The 16883-nt window shown below is 38.2% G+C and overlaps 1 protein-coding gene across 12 annotated transcripts in view; it reads left to right on the forward strand.

The window, feature by feature from the left end:
* The window catches only part of GTF2I (general transcription factor IIi), a 74469-nt gene extending 58867 nt beyond the window's left edge, over positions 1 to 15602 (forward strand). For 7 of the 12 annotated variants that reach the window (XM_034420823.3, XM_087889396.1, XM_034420822.3 and 4 more), the window contains 12 exons: positions 1079 to 1180; positions 2050 to 2148; positions 2523 to 2588; positions 3569 to 3752; positions 6636 to 6694; positions 7815 to 7925; positions 8854 to 8934; positions 10860 to 11043; positions 12839 to 12867; positions 13408 to 13476; positions 13820 to 13864; positions 14288 to 15602. In XM_034420823.3, the coding sequence (XP_034276714.1) occupies positions 1079 to 1180; positions 2050 to 2148; positions 2523 to 2588; positions 3569 to 3752; positions 6636 to 6694; positions 7815 to 7925; positions 8854 to 8934; positions 10860 to 11043; positions 12839 to 12867; positions 13408 to 13476; positions 13820 to 13864; positions 14288 to 14346 (1088 nt within the window). In that variant the 3' untranslated portion in view covers positions 14347 to 15602. The remainder of the gene's footprint in view (positions 1 to 1078; positions 1181 to 2049; positions 2149 to 2522; positions 2589 to 3568; positions 3753 to 6635; positions 6695 to 7814; positions 7926 to 8853; positions 8935 to 10859; positions 11044 to 12838; positions 12868 to 13407; positions 13477 to 13819; positions 13865 to 14287) is intronic. The other 5 variants (XM_087889393.1, XM_087889403.1, XM_087889427.1 and 2 more) reach the window with 1 other exon arrangement.
* Positions 15603 to 16883: the final 1281 nt, after the last annotated feature.

Below are 16883 nucleotides of genomic sequence, written 5' to 3' on the forward strand. Positions count from 1 at the left end.
TGAAACATTTGCAGGAAAACAACCAAGCTTGGAGAGCATCAAGAACCCCGCTGTTTTGTATGAGTAGTGCTACTTTCTGTGGGTTTAGGATGCTGGTTAATTAAGATGCATTCATTGAGGGATACTCCATGGAAGAAATGTTTTCCAAAGTATGCCCCTCTTGTTCTAGTACAGGGCATGTACAAGGCATGTGGGCCAAATCCGGCCCGTGATGTGGTTGGATCCAGCCCGCTGGGCCATCCTGGAAAATGTAAGGTGCCAGCCCGCATCGCTTCGGCCCGGTCTACCCAATGTGAAGAGAAAATGTCGGGCCAGCATGGCTTCGGCCCTGTCTACCCAATGTCAAGAGGAAACGTTGGGCCAGGTCTACCCAATGTCAAGAAGAAATATCGGGCCAGTGTGGCTTCAGCCTGGTCTATCCAGTGCGAAGAGGAAACATGCCAGCAGTTTGGGGAGTGGCGTCAAGCTGGCCATGCCCACCCAGTCAGCCATGCCCGCCTGTCCCCCTGAGGTCAACCATAGCCCTGATATGGCCCTCAGTGAAATTGAGTTTGATACCCCTGTTCTAGTAGAAAGATCATTGGAATAAGATGAGCATGTTTTTTTCTATGATCAAGAAAACAACCCGAATACAAAAGCATATCAGGTGTTAGATGCTTGTATAACAGATGGGAGCTTTAGCTTAGTTAGGAAAGAACGTTTTGCTTCATCAACATTTAGTGGCAAAATATAATTGGTTGTAGAAATAAAGAACAAGTTACTTCTTTTTTTCCCCGGTAGACTTAAAGAATCTTATTTTATTTAAGGCCCCCTTGAATAATGCTTTTCTTACATAACAATATCTCCCTATGTGCCCCTTGTCTAGGTCACCATAAAATGCAGCTTAATGGTAACTCATTGTTAGAAAGGACAAAAGCCATTTAGTTTTATACTGTGCAAAAAGAGGAATGTTTCTCCACCTATTAAATCTGCTGGCAGAAATGTAACACATTCATATTTTATTAATGATGTTAAACAGTTTTCATATATAGCTGCATAAATCATGCAAAAACTAATGGTTTTTAATTTAAACAAATAGTAAACATCCCTGATGGATCTCAGAGTCCCAGCAGCTCAAACTCTACACGAAGTCCTGTAAGCAACTCTAAAGTTCCAGAGATTGAAGTTACTGTAGATGAAGGTATGGAATTCGCCCAATTATTTCCCCTTAAGGATAACTGTTTGGGATTATGTAGGAAATACTGTAAATCCACTTGGAAATTTTTATCAGAACACGGCTCAAAATAGCCTGGGTATTTTGTCAAAACTTTGAAAAAAAATCATTCTTCGAACGAATGTTCTTTGATGATCTTGGAGAATTTGAAATGATCCATTTCAAGTCTGAAACTTCACGTTTTAACTATCAAACAATCTGAATATCACTGCTTAAAACAAATAATTTTGTTTCAACCTGGACTCAGAATTCATAGAATGCATGTTCTTTACTATAAATTTTGAAAACCAAAAGTTTGCTAGAAGATTGATATGTTTTGCCTTCTCTTGGAGAGCAGTTTCCAAATCTTGCTGAATCTTACCCTATCAAGAGAGGTTTCTATATAGTTCTTAATTTCCCCATATGTATATTGGAATAGTAGCTTACTGAAATATTTTAAAACTGGGAATCGTATTTCTGGATCCTTGGGCAGTGACCTTTGGAGAAAGCCTTAAGAAAAGTTAAGGAACCAAAACAGGTATTTTCTTTTCCCATCTTGCACGAACAAAGCAGTTGATGAGGCATTGCAGCCTTAAAAGGAATTATTTAGATAGCTGTCTGTTTTTGCTTTTTAAATATATGCCATATTCAATTGCAACTACTGTGAGAATAGTTTAGGGTAGATTGCCTCTTGTGGTGTGTCTTTACATTCTCAGATGAAGATGTGCTATGCAGACTAGGTTTTTAGAAAAACACTGGAAATTTTGACTGCATATTCAGGATATGCACCATGAAATTGAAACTTAAAGCTAGTTCTAAAATGGAATGTATTCATTGTGTTTCAATATACTGTATAGGTCCTGCTAATAGGGTATCAACCTCAGATGCTAGAACTAATCCTCAAACCAATGGATCCAATACAGGCTTTAAGCCAAGAGGAAGAGAATTTTCTTTTGGTAAGTTCATAAGGAAATTTTCTTTTATGTTAAATTAAGCTTCTTAATTTTATTAGAATGGTTAATTAGAAGACGGGATATTTATATGTCTACTAGGTTGTGCATTAATACATTCTATATATCTTCAGCTATCCATTCTGGTTTGCACTCAGTAAATTAGATGTTGATTGTGTCTTGGTAGTAAAAAACCTTTGACATTTTAAGGTTTGTAGCCAAAATGTTAAAGCAATGAGGGAACAACACAGTGTAATTTTATTGCATATTATGTGTTGTGGAATCTATCAGAAACTTGTTCTGAAGAAATCCATCTGCGTGGTTAGGGAAACAAAAATATAATAGGATTGAATGAAACAATTTCCATTATATTTTGACAGAGGCCTGGAATGCCAAGATTACTGATTTGAAACAGAAAGTTGAAAATCTTTTTAATGAAAAATGTGGTAAGTGCTTTTTATCTTATTAAATATAATATGCCTAGCACTTTAGAAAATTTTATTAGGAAAATAACTAAATTCAGTAAGGCATCAACTATGTATGTAATTGAATTCCCATTTTCTGAAATGTTTGGCTGAATAAAATGGACTTAATGATGTAGAAAATAAAATTGAACAAGCTCCAAATGTTTCCTGTGAAAGGAGTTCTCTATTGCTAAGAATGTGCTGTCTCTTATTCCATCTAGTCTAACCACATAATGGTTAAATACATTCATAATTCTGCAGCCTGATTCTCAAAGAATTATATCTGCTATGTCACTTCACATTGCAGATAAGAACTCTCATTAGATAATACTCATTTCTTTCCACTTATATTTACTACTTTAAACATTACTTTTTCAAAATTTTATTTGCTTAAATAAATAGAAGAAAAAAACCAAAATGATCAGAAAAAGAAAAGAAAAGGGACAAAAGACCAAATATACTTAAATGGCTCAGTCTTGAAACGGAGCCCATACACTGCAGCATGCATGCAGAAACACTACAACAGTTTGTGTTACAGCACTTTAAAGCTTCCTAACTTTAGTGTGATATAAGGGTCCACTGACTATAATCCATACAGAAGATTAATTCCTTAATAACAGGCTAACATTACCAATCTTCTGAAATTAAAAAAAAGACATTATGATTCCAAGAATGCCTATTGCCACAAATTCTTATTTCAAAATTATAGCTGCAGTTTTAAAAACTAAATATATTTTGCCTATGTGCAATGTGCCTACCTTGAGATTGGAATAGAAATACTTTGTAGTAGATGAATCATATCTTTAATTCAAGCATTATTATCCTGCTCTTCGCTGAAACAATTCTGAAATTGCTTCATGAAACATTCCTGGATTCACCCATTTTGGCTCAAAATTACCAAACAGACGTGAAAAGCCTATTAAATGAAAAACAAATAACTCACATGTATTATTTTATTCTAGGGGAAGCTCTTGGACTGACAGAACCTGTTAAAGTTCCTTTTGCGCTTTTTGAATCTTACCCTGAAGATTTTTACGTTGAAGGCCTGCCTGAGGGAGTGCCATTCCGTCGCCCATCCACTTTTGGCATTCCAAGATTGGAAAAAATCCTCCGAAACAAAGCTAAGATAAAATTTATCATTAAAAAGTAAGCCAGATGTAATGCATACCACATGAGTGGCCTTTTCTACAAAAGTTAAATAAAGATGGGATTCAGATTAGTCAATTTCAGGATTCCTTAAACAGTTGTATGAAGGGTTGAAGTTTAGGCCTTCCTAAGAGAGCAGAACTGTCCAAATAATCAAGTAACATTGAATTATATTCCTTAAAAGAAGAAAGGATTCAATTTTACAAGTATGTGAACATTTCCTTATTTTTTATTAGAAATAATTGGCAGACTTACCTTTTGAAACATTGGAAAAGAACTTTATCACTGTCCAGACTACACAGATGTGAGGAAACTGAATTATAGAATATGCCAAAATTCCTCTTAATGTGTGGCTATCTATTTGTGACAATGGTAGTTTAAATAAATTCTATTTTCATTTATAACTTCCCAAACAAGCTACAGGTACTACTATATGAACTTCCCAAGTAAACTAGTAAAATAAGAGACTTTAATTGTTTTGATTTTTCTATAAATGAATGCAGAATTATTCAAATTAATTAAATGCAGGAAGCTAAATATAATATCATTAAAAGAGCCATGGTGGTTAGATAGAATGCAGTACTGCAGGCTACTTCTGCTGCCTGCTGCCTGCCAGCAGTTTGATTCACCAGCTCAAGATTGATTCAGCCTTCTATCCTTCGGTAAAATGAGGAGCCAGATTGTTGGGGTCAATATGCTGACTCTGTATACCACTTAGAAAGGGCTGTAAAGTGGTATATAAATCTTAAATTCTATATTGCTATATTAATGATTTTTCTCCAGTTAATACATGCTGTATATAACTAGCAATATAGTAAATTGACTGAGCGGCATGCTTGCCTGCTACTCGGAAGGTTGAGAGTTCAATTTTAGGCAGCAGCAAACATTTCTCTCCTAGGACACAAATTATTATTATTATTATTATTTATTGAATTTCTATACCGCCCTACTCCTGAAGGACTCAGGGCGGTGTACAGCCATGAAATAAAACACATAAATATACAAAATTTAAAATCGAATAAAATAAATTAAATAAATTTGGCTGAATTTATACCCATAATTTAAAATACCCATAATTTTAAAATACAATTAAAAATTTAAAATTTTTAAATTTTAAATTTTTAAATTTCTTCTTTAAAGAAGAAATAATCTGCTATGAACTTTTGTGTTGCATCCAATCAGTAAATGCTCAGCTCCAACGAGTTGCTCCGGCTCTACTCTGAATTAAGGGATTGCAGGGTTGTAAAAAGGGAGGACAGTAAATTGTTTGCAGGCTGCAAATTGAGAGTCACGTTACTGATATTGTAATTTGTTGGATAGTGACAAGAACCATCATTCTTGCAACCAATTAAATATTCTGAAATTTCCCTGAGATTTTGTTTCCAAGCCTGGGATTAGCATGTTTGAGGAGCCCCTGCCAATTGTTTTTCCTGGATATTATTTATGTGGCTTTGTCTAGGCAATCATGGTCCTTTTAAATTATGTATTCTTTCAAATTTCTGTAAGCTACCCAGAGTCTTTTGAGAGTTAGGGAGCCTCAGAATCCAATAAAATAAATAATAAAATTCCCTTCTTCCTCCTCCTCCTTCACCCACTGGGATTTTGGGGTAGGTACCAAATTCTCTTAATAAATATCTGAAAGAATTCACAGAAGGATTTTGAAAATTAAGCTATGAGTCACCTTACATTCATAGGACGGCCATCCTCACTCCAGTCTCATGTTTTTCCTTGATTGTCTTGACCAAGTCTTACCAAAATAGTATTCAGTTCATTAGAATTTAGGCCATATTTAGTGAAACCACATCGCGTTTCTGAACCCAGCTAGACTGAACATGTGTTCACTGTTTTTCTGTGTAACATTTATCCAGCCCTTCTGTAGTTGCCCTGAAGAATGAGGATGAAACAAAACCAGGCATTGAATGGGTAATCCACACTTTCATTCTGGGGTGAAAGCAATAAATGAGCAGCAGGAAAATGGCTTTTAACTGGGAGGGTTTGGAGCTATATGAGTTGAAAGATCCTCAAAGTTTATTGAATTGGAGAAATAAATGCAACATGGTGTCCATATAGTATTCTAATGGAAGTTGTTAAATCCATTCAGAAAGCAAAAGGAAGTTTGTGCTTCTTTAATGCAAAGGAAAGTAGGCAAGAAAAATTCCCATTTCTCCCTTCTTTATGGAATCATGCCATTTTCATTTGTTTCTGAATTCAGAAATGGTGTGGCTCCAAGGAAAACTCTTAGTTTCATTAAAATTAAATAAAACATTGGCTTTGTGCGTTCTTCCACATCCTGGTGTTTCCAAATGTGTTGGATTCCAGTCCACAATACAGTTGTCTGTAGGGCTTCAGTTGGGGGAGTTCCAACACTGATGATGGGCTTCAAATTGGAGAAAACTAGATGTCATGGAAATTTTTGTCTAATCTGTTTTTATTCCTTCAGCATGTCATTTTTTACCCCTCCCCTTTTAGGGGGGGGAGGGAATCCCTTTCTAGATACTTCTTGCTATAATATCATTAGGAATTCAATTTCTGTTGAAATTGAACAGCACAAAAGGCGCCTCTATGCATAGCATTTGGGTAAAATTACAATGAAAGTCTCTGTTTAGGATGCCCATAGAGCAGCTAAAGTATTTCCTGAGTTTTGTTTTAATCTTTGGCTCAAGGATTACCTGGCATTTCTGAGCTTCTGCGAATGGGACAGGGTTTGAAAAGGAAACAGAAATGATTGTGTTGAGGCAATAATTATCCTTGCTATCCTGCGATCAAATTTAGTATTGTACTCTTGTGACACTTACATTGAGCTGCTTGTAATTTCTTTCCCCCTTCTTGTTGATTTTACTTCTTTATTTTCTTATGCCAAATCTTAACTGTGTTTCTCGGCAGGCCAGAAATGTTTGAGGCAGCAATTAAAGAAAATGCTACTGCTATTCCCAGTCCTCAAAGTGAGTTTCACTTCTGCTTTGGCAGTAATTCTCTTGCATCAAAAGTTCACAGCTATGTTGTTTTTTCTCAGGAATTGGATGCTCAGATAAATCTACAGATTTTGGAAGAGTTCCTAGAATTTGTTAGAGACTTTGGGCCAATCTATTTCCAATCCCAGGTAGCGCTTGAGTTACAGTGGTAATTGGGACCAGAATTTCCATTGCTAAGCGACTGGTCAGAGCATGATGTTAGGTGACTGCATCACTTAGCAAGAACAGTCCAGCAGTCCCTATTGTCATCATTAACCAAGGCAAGGAATCACCCCAATCTATGCCTCTCCCAGTTTGGTCTCTCCCAGCCATGACTCTCAGTAAAGTAAAGACTGCCTCAGAGTCTCCCACCCACCAGGACCATAGAGATGGCACAGTACAGAGGGGAGTGCCTCTGCATTTGTAAAGGCAAATGGGCTGCCAAGCACTTGAATTTTGATTATGTGACTTTGGGATATAACTACCATTTGTTCAGCGCTGCTGTAACTTTGAATGGTCACTGAATGAATGGTGGTTAAGTGAGGACTACGTCTATATCATGTGAGAAGCCCCCATATGTGATACGGAGCTCCCACAATAAAAAGAATACATCCGTTAAGTAATATCTCTGTTTCCTGTGTATCATGGTGTTCTCTCCATGCAAAATTTCAGTAGACGAGCATGAAAACTGGGAGTGGGCACTGCACGTCTGAGCTGACCAGATTCTTGATCCAAAATGGATCTGCAGCTACAAGGAAATAGCTTCAACATCAGCTGTGGTTTACTGACATTTTGCTTCATTAATTATTTATCCAGATCTCTAGCTGCCATTCTTTATGCTGGTCTATATTTCCTTTCTAGGGCTTTTAAAATTCAAAAGCAGCAGATCTTCTGCAGCACTTTCACCCTACTGTTGTAGTAGGAAACAGTTTTGATCCGATTCTAGTTACAGCTGTCATCTTTCATCTAATGCAATCTAATTCTTGCATAGTCATTTTATTCTTGGTTTATTCTTTAACCTTTTTTGTTGTGCAGTTTCATTATTAAAGATGAAAATGGGGTTCATTTGAGAAGTTTTGAGCTAACGTTTTGCCTCTGCATCTTTTCTAAGGAAGAACCAGTTTATGTAATACTGTGATAAATGCTGTAAGTGTGCCTGACCCAGTGGTGAACACAGCTGCTGGAGTAGAAGACCTTAACATCATTCAGGTGACAATACCAGGTACTCTGCCCACTTCCTGTAACTGAGAGGTTTTAAAATCTGTTGAGTAACACTTTTAAATTCGGTTTATATTTTTGTTCTAACTCAAAAGCACCATCACTTTTTAAAAAGAGGTAAGGGTAATTAATAGTATTTAGAACATTATTTTCCTTTGGACATAAAATAGACTCATATATGCTTTGGGCTAACCATGAATAAAGGTTCTACCCAGTAGGCACCCAAACTAATCAGCTGCTAGCAACAGTTTATCTCAGGTCTCCTTTTTTACATTGGTACTTTAAAAAAATTAGACTTACAACACATGGCCGAAATTACAGCCATTGCAGTGCCCCCAACTCTCCAGCTGCCTATCTCTCCCCCCCCGCCCCCCCCCCACACACAATCTATGCCCTTCTGGTTGCCCTTCAGCCTGACTTGCGGGAGGGCAAACAGTCCCAGAAACACAGTTGCCATTCCCTGGCAAATGCCAGCAAGCATTCATTCACCCAATTACCTTATCGCCCCAATCCCTCAGCGGCAAGTAACTAGTAAGCATTTGTTCATTCAGCTGTCTTCTCTTCCTGTTCCCCACATTAACCTTTTACCTTTTGCAGCCAAAGCAGAAGTGGTTCACTACCCATGGTATTTCCTTTTTGGACCCACCTTCTTCCACAAACATTTCCTATATGTGACTAAAGCTGCGTTTAATAATGTAGCATAGTTGAGCAGTGAAGAGGATACGTTCTGTGCTTCTGGTCTTCCTTCTCTTCATTTCTTCAAGACCCAAAGAGCAAATCAGCTGGGCCAGGATTAAAGCACCATCCACTACCAGGAGATAGAACAACCCCAAATAGTTCCTCTTAAACTGATCATTAGGTTGCCTTAAATCTTTAAAAGTCATTTTTAAAAAACCATAAAAATACAGTAATTGTGTCTTTACATTTTGCAGATGACGATGAGAGAACCTCCAAAGTAGAGAAGGCCCGGCAGCTGAGAGAGCAAGTGAATGATCTCTTCAGTCGAAAATTTGGTAATTTTTGCATTTCCTCTTCAGAAAGTCAAAATAATTGCCTTCTCAGCCTTTGAAGCCATCATTCTGCTGAAACAGCAAAACAATCTTCACCATTTTTGAAGTTCAAACAAAGGGGAGATGTATAAACAAATAACTTAATTCTTATGTTTTGTTTTAAGCAGCTGTGGGTCCATGTCCATATGAATGGAAAAGCACATGCTCTGTGGTAAAGAATAGTTTCCTTTAGCAAACCTCTCCTAGTTAATAGTAGCAATCGGTTTTAGATGGATTTATGTGGGATCAGATGGATTTCTTATCAAAATCACTGCATAAAATGGCAGATGGGTCTGTGCTTGAAACTACTGATAAGATGTCCCAAAGGTGCTTTTTCAAAAGCCAACTGGACTTTCTGGTATTTTCTTTGAAGGTGTTTCACTTCTCATCCAAGAAACCAGAAAGTCCCATTGCCTCTTGAAAAAGCACCTTTGGGACAACCATGACCTGGATGACTGAGAATCTCCACAGGCATTTACTGATAAAATGGAAGGTGGCAATGAAACCACAGATGAAACATTGACTGGGGTGAGAGGCATTCAAGATTGCTTGATGCATCTATCAGGAACTGTATGCAGTGGTAACATGGTTTTCTTCTAAGCTGCTACTTGAGAAGTTCTAACATTCAGTTTTTAACTTAATGTTATAACAAGTAAGAGCAACACACACAAATACACGGTTTAAAAGGAGAATTTACTTAGAACAGGGTCACACTCTCTTCCCTTCCCTTCACAAAACTGGTGCTCACAGCCAGCTGCCTTCTAGTTCAAGGCCCAAAGATTTAAACTGCACTTGCTCATGTCTCCCCCCCCCCCCCGCCCCAAATGAATCCTACCTCCAGAGCCAGAGCTACCCACCAGGAAGCACCTGCTGCTACTATGGCAGCTCAGGGTTCTTGTTCTCTTTTGCAATGATTTCCCCATCCCAATTTGTTCTATTATTGACTTTGTTACTTTTAACGCTTTGGAAAACAAAAGTAAAGCTGAAGCACTAGTATTAAAATCATGTAGCAAAGTTTTCTTAGCTCTTAAAAGAAATCCTATCCCAAACCGTATAGAATAACAATCAGAGAAAACAGCCACAAATCTCCAGCAGAAATTATCACAGTGCAAATAGAAAATGAAGATTAAAGGCTTTAGGGAATAAAAAGGAATAGACCTGGGGTCAAGAAAGGCACCAGGTAAAAAGCACTTTGGGGAGGATATGCCAAAGATGGAGAGCCGTTTCCTTAGCAGCCATTGGCCATAACAAACAGGGCAGGACTTCCATCTGACAGTCATATCTGGGACAGGAGAAGAAAATCCTTCAGGGTGTACAGTGTATAATTAAGATACAATGTTGTTTGACACAACGTGTGCATTTTGAGATTTTGATTTTTCATAATGAGGAGCTTTGAGAACTACATTTTTAAAAACAACTGTTCCTCTAAACAAAAATAATAATTGCTGAGGAGCAAATAATAGGCAGAAGTTATTGCTTTCATTTCCTGATCATGAAATTCAAAAACATCAAACATCTCTTTGACTATTGCGATAAAATTGATGTGTGCACGATGGATCTTATCAGGATTTAATTTTTAAAAAAATTATGAATAGGTCATGTGAGGTTTTTTTTAAGCCACACTATTACTACCTTGAATGAACAAATCAACATGTAATTAAAGGAATATTTGGTTTCTCGTTGTGTAAAAAAATAGTCATTTGAAGTTTTTTCTCACAATACTGTTCTGTCTCATAACTACTAGGCAGTTATATTCCGAATATGTTGCTTGTTCCTCGTGCACTTTTATCATCTTGTTCCCAAGGAATATGTACACATTTCAAGAAATGCCTCTGAACCCAGAACTGTTTACTTGCCATCTTTGATAAGCTCCCTTTTCTCTTCTGTAGGGGAAGCTATTGGTATGGGATACCCTGTGAAAGTCCCATACCGAAAAATCACTGTCAACCCTGGCTGTGTGGTGGTGGATGGAATGCCCCCTGGTGTATCTTTTAAAGCTCCCAGCTATCTTGAAATCAGTTCCATGAGGAAGATTCTGGATTCCGCGGAGTTTATTAAATTTACTGTCATTAGGTATGTGACTTTCAGCAGTACAGTATTTAGTGTAACCTACATTGTACAACGTACAATTGTATGTTGAAAGAAGCTGTTGTAGATCAGGATGTTGGCACTCTCAGGGCTGGGAAAAGCCAGCAGTCTTCCCAGTGGCAGGTAGCGTGTTAAGAGAGCCCATCTTGTCTTCTTGTAGCCTCTGTTGCACTCAGCAGCCCAGCCCAGCCTTCTGCAGAACTCTTAAAAAGAGGATGTGGTGACTGCGCTGGCAATTGGCCTAGGGAATGGACCACAGTCAAAACAGTTCTAAGAAATTTTGAAAGATCAGGAGGGAAGGTTCTCTAAATTGAGGCTTGGCCTGGAGATGAACAATTCCGTTTCTGCCCGTTACCTGTAGAACTCTCTTCACATTCTTAGGCCCTACAGGTAGTCCTCGCCTTACAACCATTCATTGAGTGACCATTTGAGGTTATAACTGCACTGAAAAAAGTGACCTTCAACCGTTCCTTGCACTTATGACTTTTGCAGCATCCCCACAGACACTTGATCAAAATTCAGAGGCTTGGCATATATTTAGAACAATTGCAGTGTCCCAGGGGCACATCCTCGCCATTTTCGACCTTCCCAGAAGGCTTCTGACAAGCAAGTCAGTTGGGGGAGGGTGGGGGAGATACCAGAGTCTCTTGATGACCATATAATTCATTTAACAACTACAGTGTTTAGCTTAGCGGCTGTGGCAAAAAGATGATAAAATTGGGCACAACTAAAAAAAAAACTCCCTTAGTAGTAGAAATTCCAGTTCCAATTGTGGTCATAAGTGGAGGATTGTCTATAATTTCTAACCACTTTTAAGTAGTGCAGAATTGGAAGATCAACTCTTTGATATAATGGTTAGAATGCTTTATAGCTATCAGGCTTTGTATAATCCATCTTGAAAAAGGGTTTGGCGGACAGCTTCTCTCATCCCTGCTTAAGACAAAGGAGAACTGACGTGAGGAGATATTTTCAGTTTCAGAGATAAGTGTTTTGTCCTTGAGGTTTGCCCTGGGTAGAGACAGAAATAGAATTTTTGGAATACTTGCGATCCAGGATGGAGATAGCCAAGTTCTAGAATTCAAGTACAGGGTTATTTTTTTTAAAAAAAAGAATAAATACAGGTATGGTATTAGATATTGAAAGGAATATGCCAAAAGTGAAAGAATTAAACAGAATTCAATAAAACAGGAAATATGACGGTGATTATTAGTTAGAACTGGGCATAAAGATATAAAACTAGGGCTGTGTATTTTTTATGTTGAATATTTCTTATTGGACTTGCTGAATGGTTTAGGAATTATAGTATTGGTAGAGCACAGTTGAAGTTTCTAGATTCCATTAATTCAACTATTTGTTGCATTTATATCCCGCCTTTCCTCCAGGAGCTCAAGGCCGTCTACATTATCCCCCTTCAATTTTATACTTGCAACAACCCTGTAAGGTATGTTAGGTTAAAAGTCACCCAGGGTATTTTATGCCGGAGTAGTGATACAAACCTGGTCTCCACATTCCTAATCCAACACACTAACCACTATTCCAAACTGTGATTTGGTGGCTGGGGATGAAAGAGTTACAGTCAGACATATTTGGAGGGCATCAGTTGAGGAAGCCTGAATTAAAGTAACATAGAAAAAAGAAAATCACACGGTTTTTGAAGATTAAGAGGGCTTATATTGGTTCTAAAATCAGACACTTAAAATATTTCTTGGAAGTCATCAGTGGAAATTTGGATTAAATAATTTATTTCTGAGCATTGAAATGTTACATTGTTTTCCAACAGACCATTCCCTGGACTTGTAATGAACAACCGTAAGTATTTCATTAACAAAATAAATCTTTATAACCATTTTATAAATTGCATTAACTCATCTTACTGTTGTATACTGCTCTGGGCAGTGTACAAACAACTATGCATTTCTGTCATTTCTGTGGTCAGTTTAGAGGTCTTTTCTGCTGTTTTACCCATTTTAAAAATAATCCATCGTTGCCTAGATACAATACAGTATGTTACCTAGCAATTCAGCAATATGCTGAAGGATAAATTTCTCAACTCTTTACCAGTAGCAGCTTTTCATATTGGTTTGGCAGCATCAGCATCTACAGTTCAACCCTACATATTATTTTATTTTAGCAAAATCTCTAACCCTTCTAAATTGTAGGGGGTTCAAATGTATCAAAAAATGTTATTGCAGAAAAGGGAAGTGATTTTAATAAGCTCAAATTTTATACGGACAGCAACATTGTTCTGGAGTTTTTCCTATCTGAACTGCCAAAACATTTTAACAGTTTGCACCCCGAAACTGAATAATACCTTATCTCTGATCCTGATTCTGATCCTGTTCGTTCTAGAAATTACTGAAAAAGCAGAAGCAGAAGTCCCAGCAGCCACTGTGCCAGCTCCTGAACAGGTGGTACAAGGTAAATGTTACAGTTATATTCATGGCTCCGTAATTACCAGCATGAGTTCTAAGGAAGCTTGTGCTTTCATGTGATGATGATGATGATTGCATTGTTATGTTAATACAATGCATTCTAATGTTTATTTATGTTGGGAGGAGATAGCCCAACCCTCCACTGCAGTATTGTGGTAGAAATAGAATGATGTAGTTTTAGATGCTCTTCTCTTATAAAAGAGGCTTTAGAGACTTTGTATAGAGTGGAAACAGTCATTCAAAGGCTACAGTCATTGACAAGGCAGGTTGATAAAAAGTTGGCTACCAATATAGAATTAATACCAATATCTGTACGTATTTTCTTCTAGAACCAATTGAAGCAGACCAAATAGTACAAGTATCTGTGGAGGAAGGTAAGGATCTATGATCTGATGAGAAGAAAGCACTTGCTATTTCGATATGTATGTCATGTCCACGGAGCTAAAAATAAAGTTAAATCAGTTTTACACCCTTTGTAAACAATCTTGCTAGCTTTTCTAATTATGAATCAGTGACCATAAAGTCATATGTGCGTTGGGTGGTATCCCATCCTTAAATTGCAATGTGTCTTAGGTTCAGTGGATTTTATGAATCATATCCCATTTGCTGCTTTTCTTTCTTTTTTTAAGCTACTCTTTCGGAGTTTATCAAGATAATGGTATTCACATCAGGGAAACTTAGCAGCCCTTCTGATTTGTTAATCTTTGGACAAATAGAATATAAGATCTCCGTGTCTCTTGTTCTTCGGTGTCCTTAGTATTGGTCTAAAAGCAGCCAAATACTCTTTGTCTTCACAGATTCAGTACAGACTGAAGAACACACTCAGATAAAGCAGGAGCCAGATCCAACGTGGTAGACCTGACTTGCATTAGGGTAAAGGACAGTTACAACATGAAGCGGAGTGGTGGGTGGTATTCAGATACTTTTCTAGGTAGGAGATGGACCCCCGACTGCTGCTGTGAATGCAGAATCTATGATCTGACTTCCATTTATATTGATCCTGTAACTATGTAGATCACTTAACTTGGTGGAGTCCCTCTTACAGTCTTTTAAGTTGTGCTCCTTTAGTCCTTGGGCCACTTGCTTTGACTTCTAGTCCTCCTGAACCTTTAGAGCAATCTTCCACACCCTCCGTTTGTTTTGGGTGACATCCTCTCTGCCCATTGGCTTTGCTGGCTGGGGCTGATGGGTGTTGGAGTCCATGTCTGGAGGGCGTGAGATACCTAACAGGAACCAAGTTAAACTGAATGAAATATGTACAGTATGCAAAAATAGCCATTATTTTCATAGGGCTTCTAGTAGCAGTTTATTTAACTTCCATCTCTGCCATTTTGTTTTTTCCTCCTCGATCTCCAATCAAAAGCAAAAGCATCAAGGCTTGAGAAGAGTTTGTTGGGATGGTTCTGGCCTGTGTAATATAATTGTATAAGAGAAGTACCTTCTGTCTGTCCTGTCCTAACGTCTACGGAGATTCTCAATCACCCAGGTCACAGTGGCCCCATTGGTGCTTTTCAAAAGGCAACTGGATTTGTTTTGTTTTTTTCTTTGAAAACATTTTGCTTCTCATCTGAAGAAGCTTCTTGGATGAGAAATAAAACGTTTTCAACGAAAAAGCAAAGTCAGAGTTGCCTTTTGAAAAGCACCACTGGGGTGTCCTATCCTAACCTATCCCATTCCTCCCTTCCTTCCTTCCTTCCTTCCTAGATAGAAATCTCTACTTGGGTCAAAGGTCCTTGGGAATTGTTACAAAACAGAGATACTTTAAGTCCCAGGCCTAATTGAGAAGAAAGGCGGAGCACATAGCTCACGGTTGTTACTTTTTTTGCTTTTGCTAATAAAAATCAGCAGGGATTAGCAAATAAGTAAATTTGCCTCCTAGGTGAATAGCCCCTAGATGCATTTTGATCTTTTTTTTTCCCCCTTGAAGAAGGATGTCCACCATAGTTCAGGTTAATTTAAACTAGGTGGGGTGGGAGTTGAAATTTCTCCGATTTTAATTTCTCTTTCTCCTTTAATGGCTAATTGGATAATAGTATCTGTATATTTGAAATAATTTTTTTCCTATGATATATCTCTCAACTCATATGTTTTTAATAAATAAATAAAAACTGGTTTCCTGAGCGGCGGTTTCATTTGAACGTATAAAAAGAGTATGATGGTGGGATCCAGATCATAATATGGTGGGCTTCTTAGGGAGGAGAGTAAGGCCAGTCAGTGGTTGTAACCTGTCCTCTCCAGCGTCCCACAGATTTCACCCCAAGGGAGGAGTTCCTGCGGCTTTTGTACAATAGGATCAGGTCTCATTGGGTGTTGCACCTGTTGATTTCAACAGCCACAGAATCCAATACAATAACCTTTTCAAGCCCCTCTTCAGCCAGCACCTATTATTCTTTAGCCAACACAGGAGGCAAGAGACGGGGCAAAGTTCCCTACCCTGAAAATTCTGCAATATTGCAGTGGTCAAGCCACGAGATGCCCAAGGCATGACTGTCTGAAGGCTTCCAATTTAGGAAAGGGCACAATTGATTCATTAGAGGAAACTATAAAAGCCACAGCTGCTACCTGCTCATCCAGCAGGACCTGTGAACACAGAGAAAAAAACCCAAATTGCACACATCCTTGTACTATTATTACATACAAGGTCAAAGATGGAATATACCCATATCTGGGCAACACCCACAGACATTGGATTCTCAGTAGACTGAGTCGGAGAGGGTTCCTCCTGTTATGTTTCTTCCGTCTTCTGACCAATGAAGTTATAGGCAGGAAAGGGCAGGAAATTATTAATTCTCTGACTCCTGGCTGAGTCAGATTTCCTGCAAATCCAGGGGTAATTGAAATCTCCCATTACTAGTATCCACGCACCTCTTTGCAAACGAGAAAGACCTCTTCTGCATCTTCCACTCTTCCAGGTGATGTATTAAACAGTCCCACAGCAAATACTGTTTTTGTTTCTATCCTTCTACTCTTAACCCAAACACACTCATCTGGATCAGCATGTTGTGATGAATGAACTTTGGTACAGTTGTATCGCTTCGTTAAATTTAGAGGACCTCTGACTCCAGACCACCCTTTTTACATTTTAAGAACTTAAGGAAAAGTCCCCATTAATTGGAGAAAAAGAACCATGTACGTTCAGAAAAAGCATACAATATAACAACAACAGAAAACGCACCTGAAGCCTTAACACCCACCCTACCACAACTTGGGGGAGAACAGATCTTCAAAGACTTTTGAAACTTCTTCATGGAAGCCATTGGGATTAGGGTCATGGGACCCTAATCCTGATGCTGTACAGCTGGGGTCTTCAACCTTGGCCACTTTAAGACTTGTGGACTTCAACTCCCAAGGTTGGCCACCCCTGCTATAACACAATGCTGTTTTCAGTTTATT

Source organism: Pantherophis guttatus, chromosome 1 (genome assembly GCF_059756535.1).
Source record: "Pantherophis guttatus breed Tessera chromosome 1, ASM5975653v1, whole genome shotgun sequence".
In the NCBI taxonomy this organism is placed as follows: Eukaryota; Metazoa; Chordata; class Lepidosauria; order Squamata; family Colubridae; genus Pantherophis; species Pantherophis guttatus.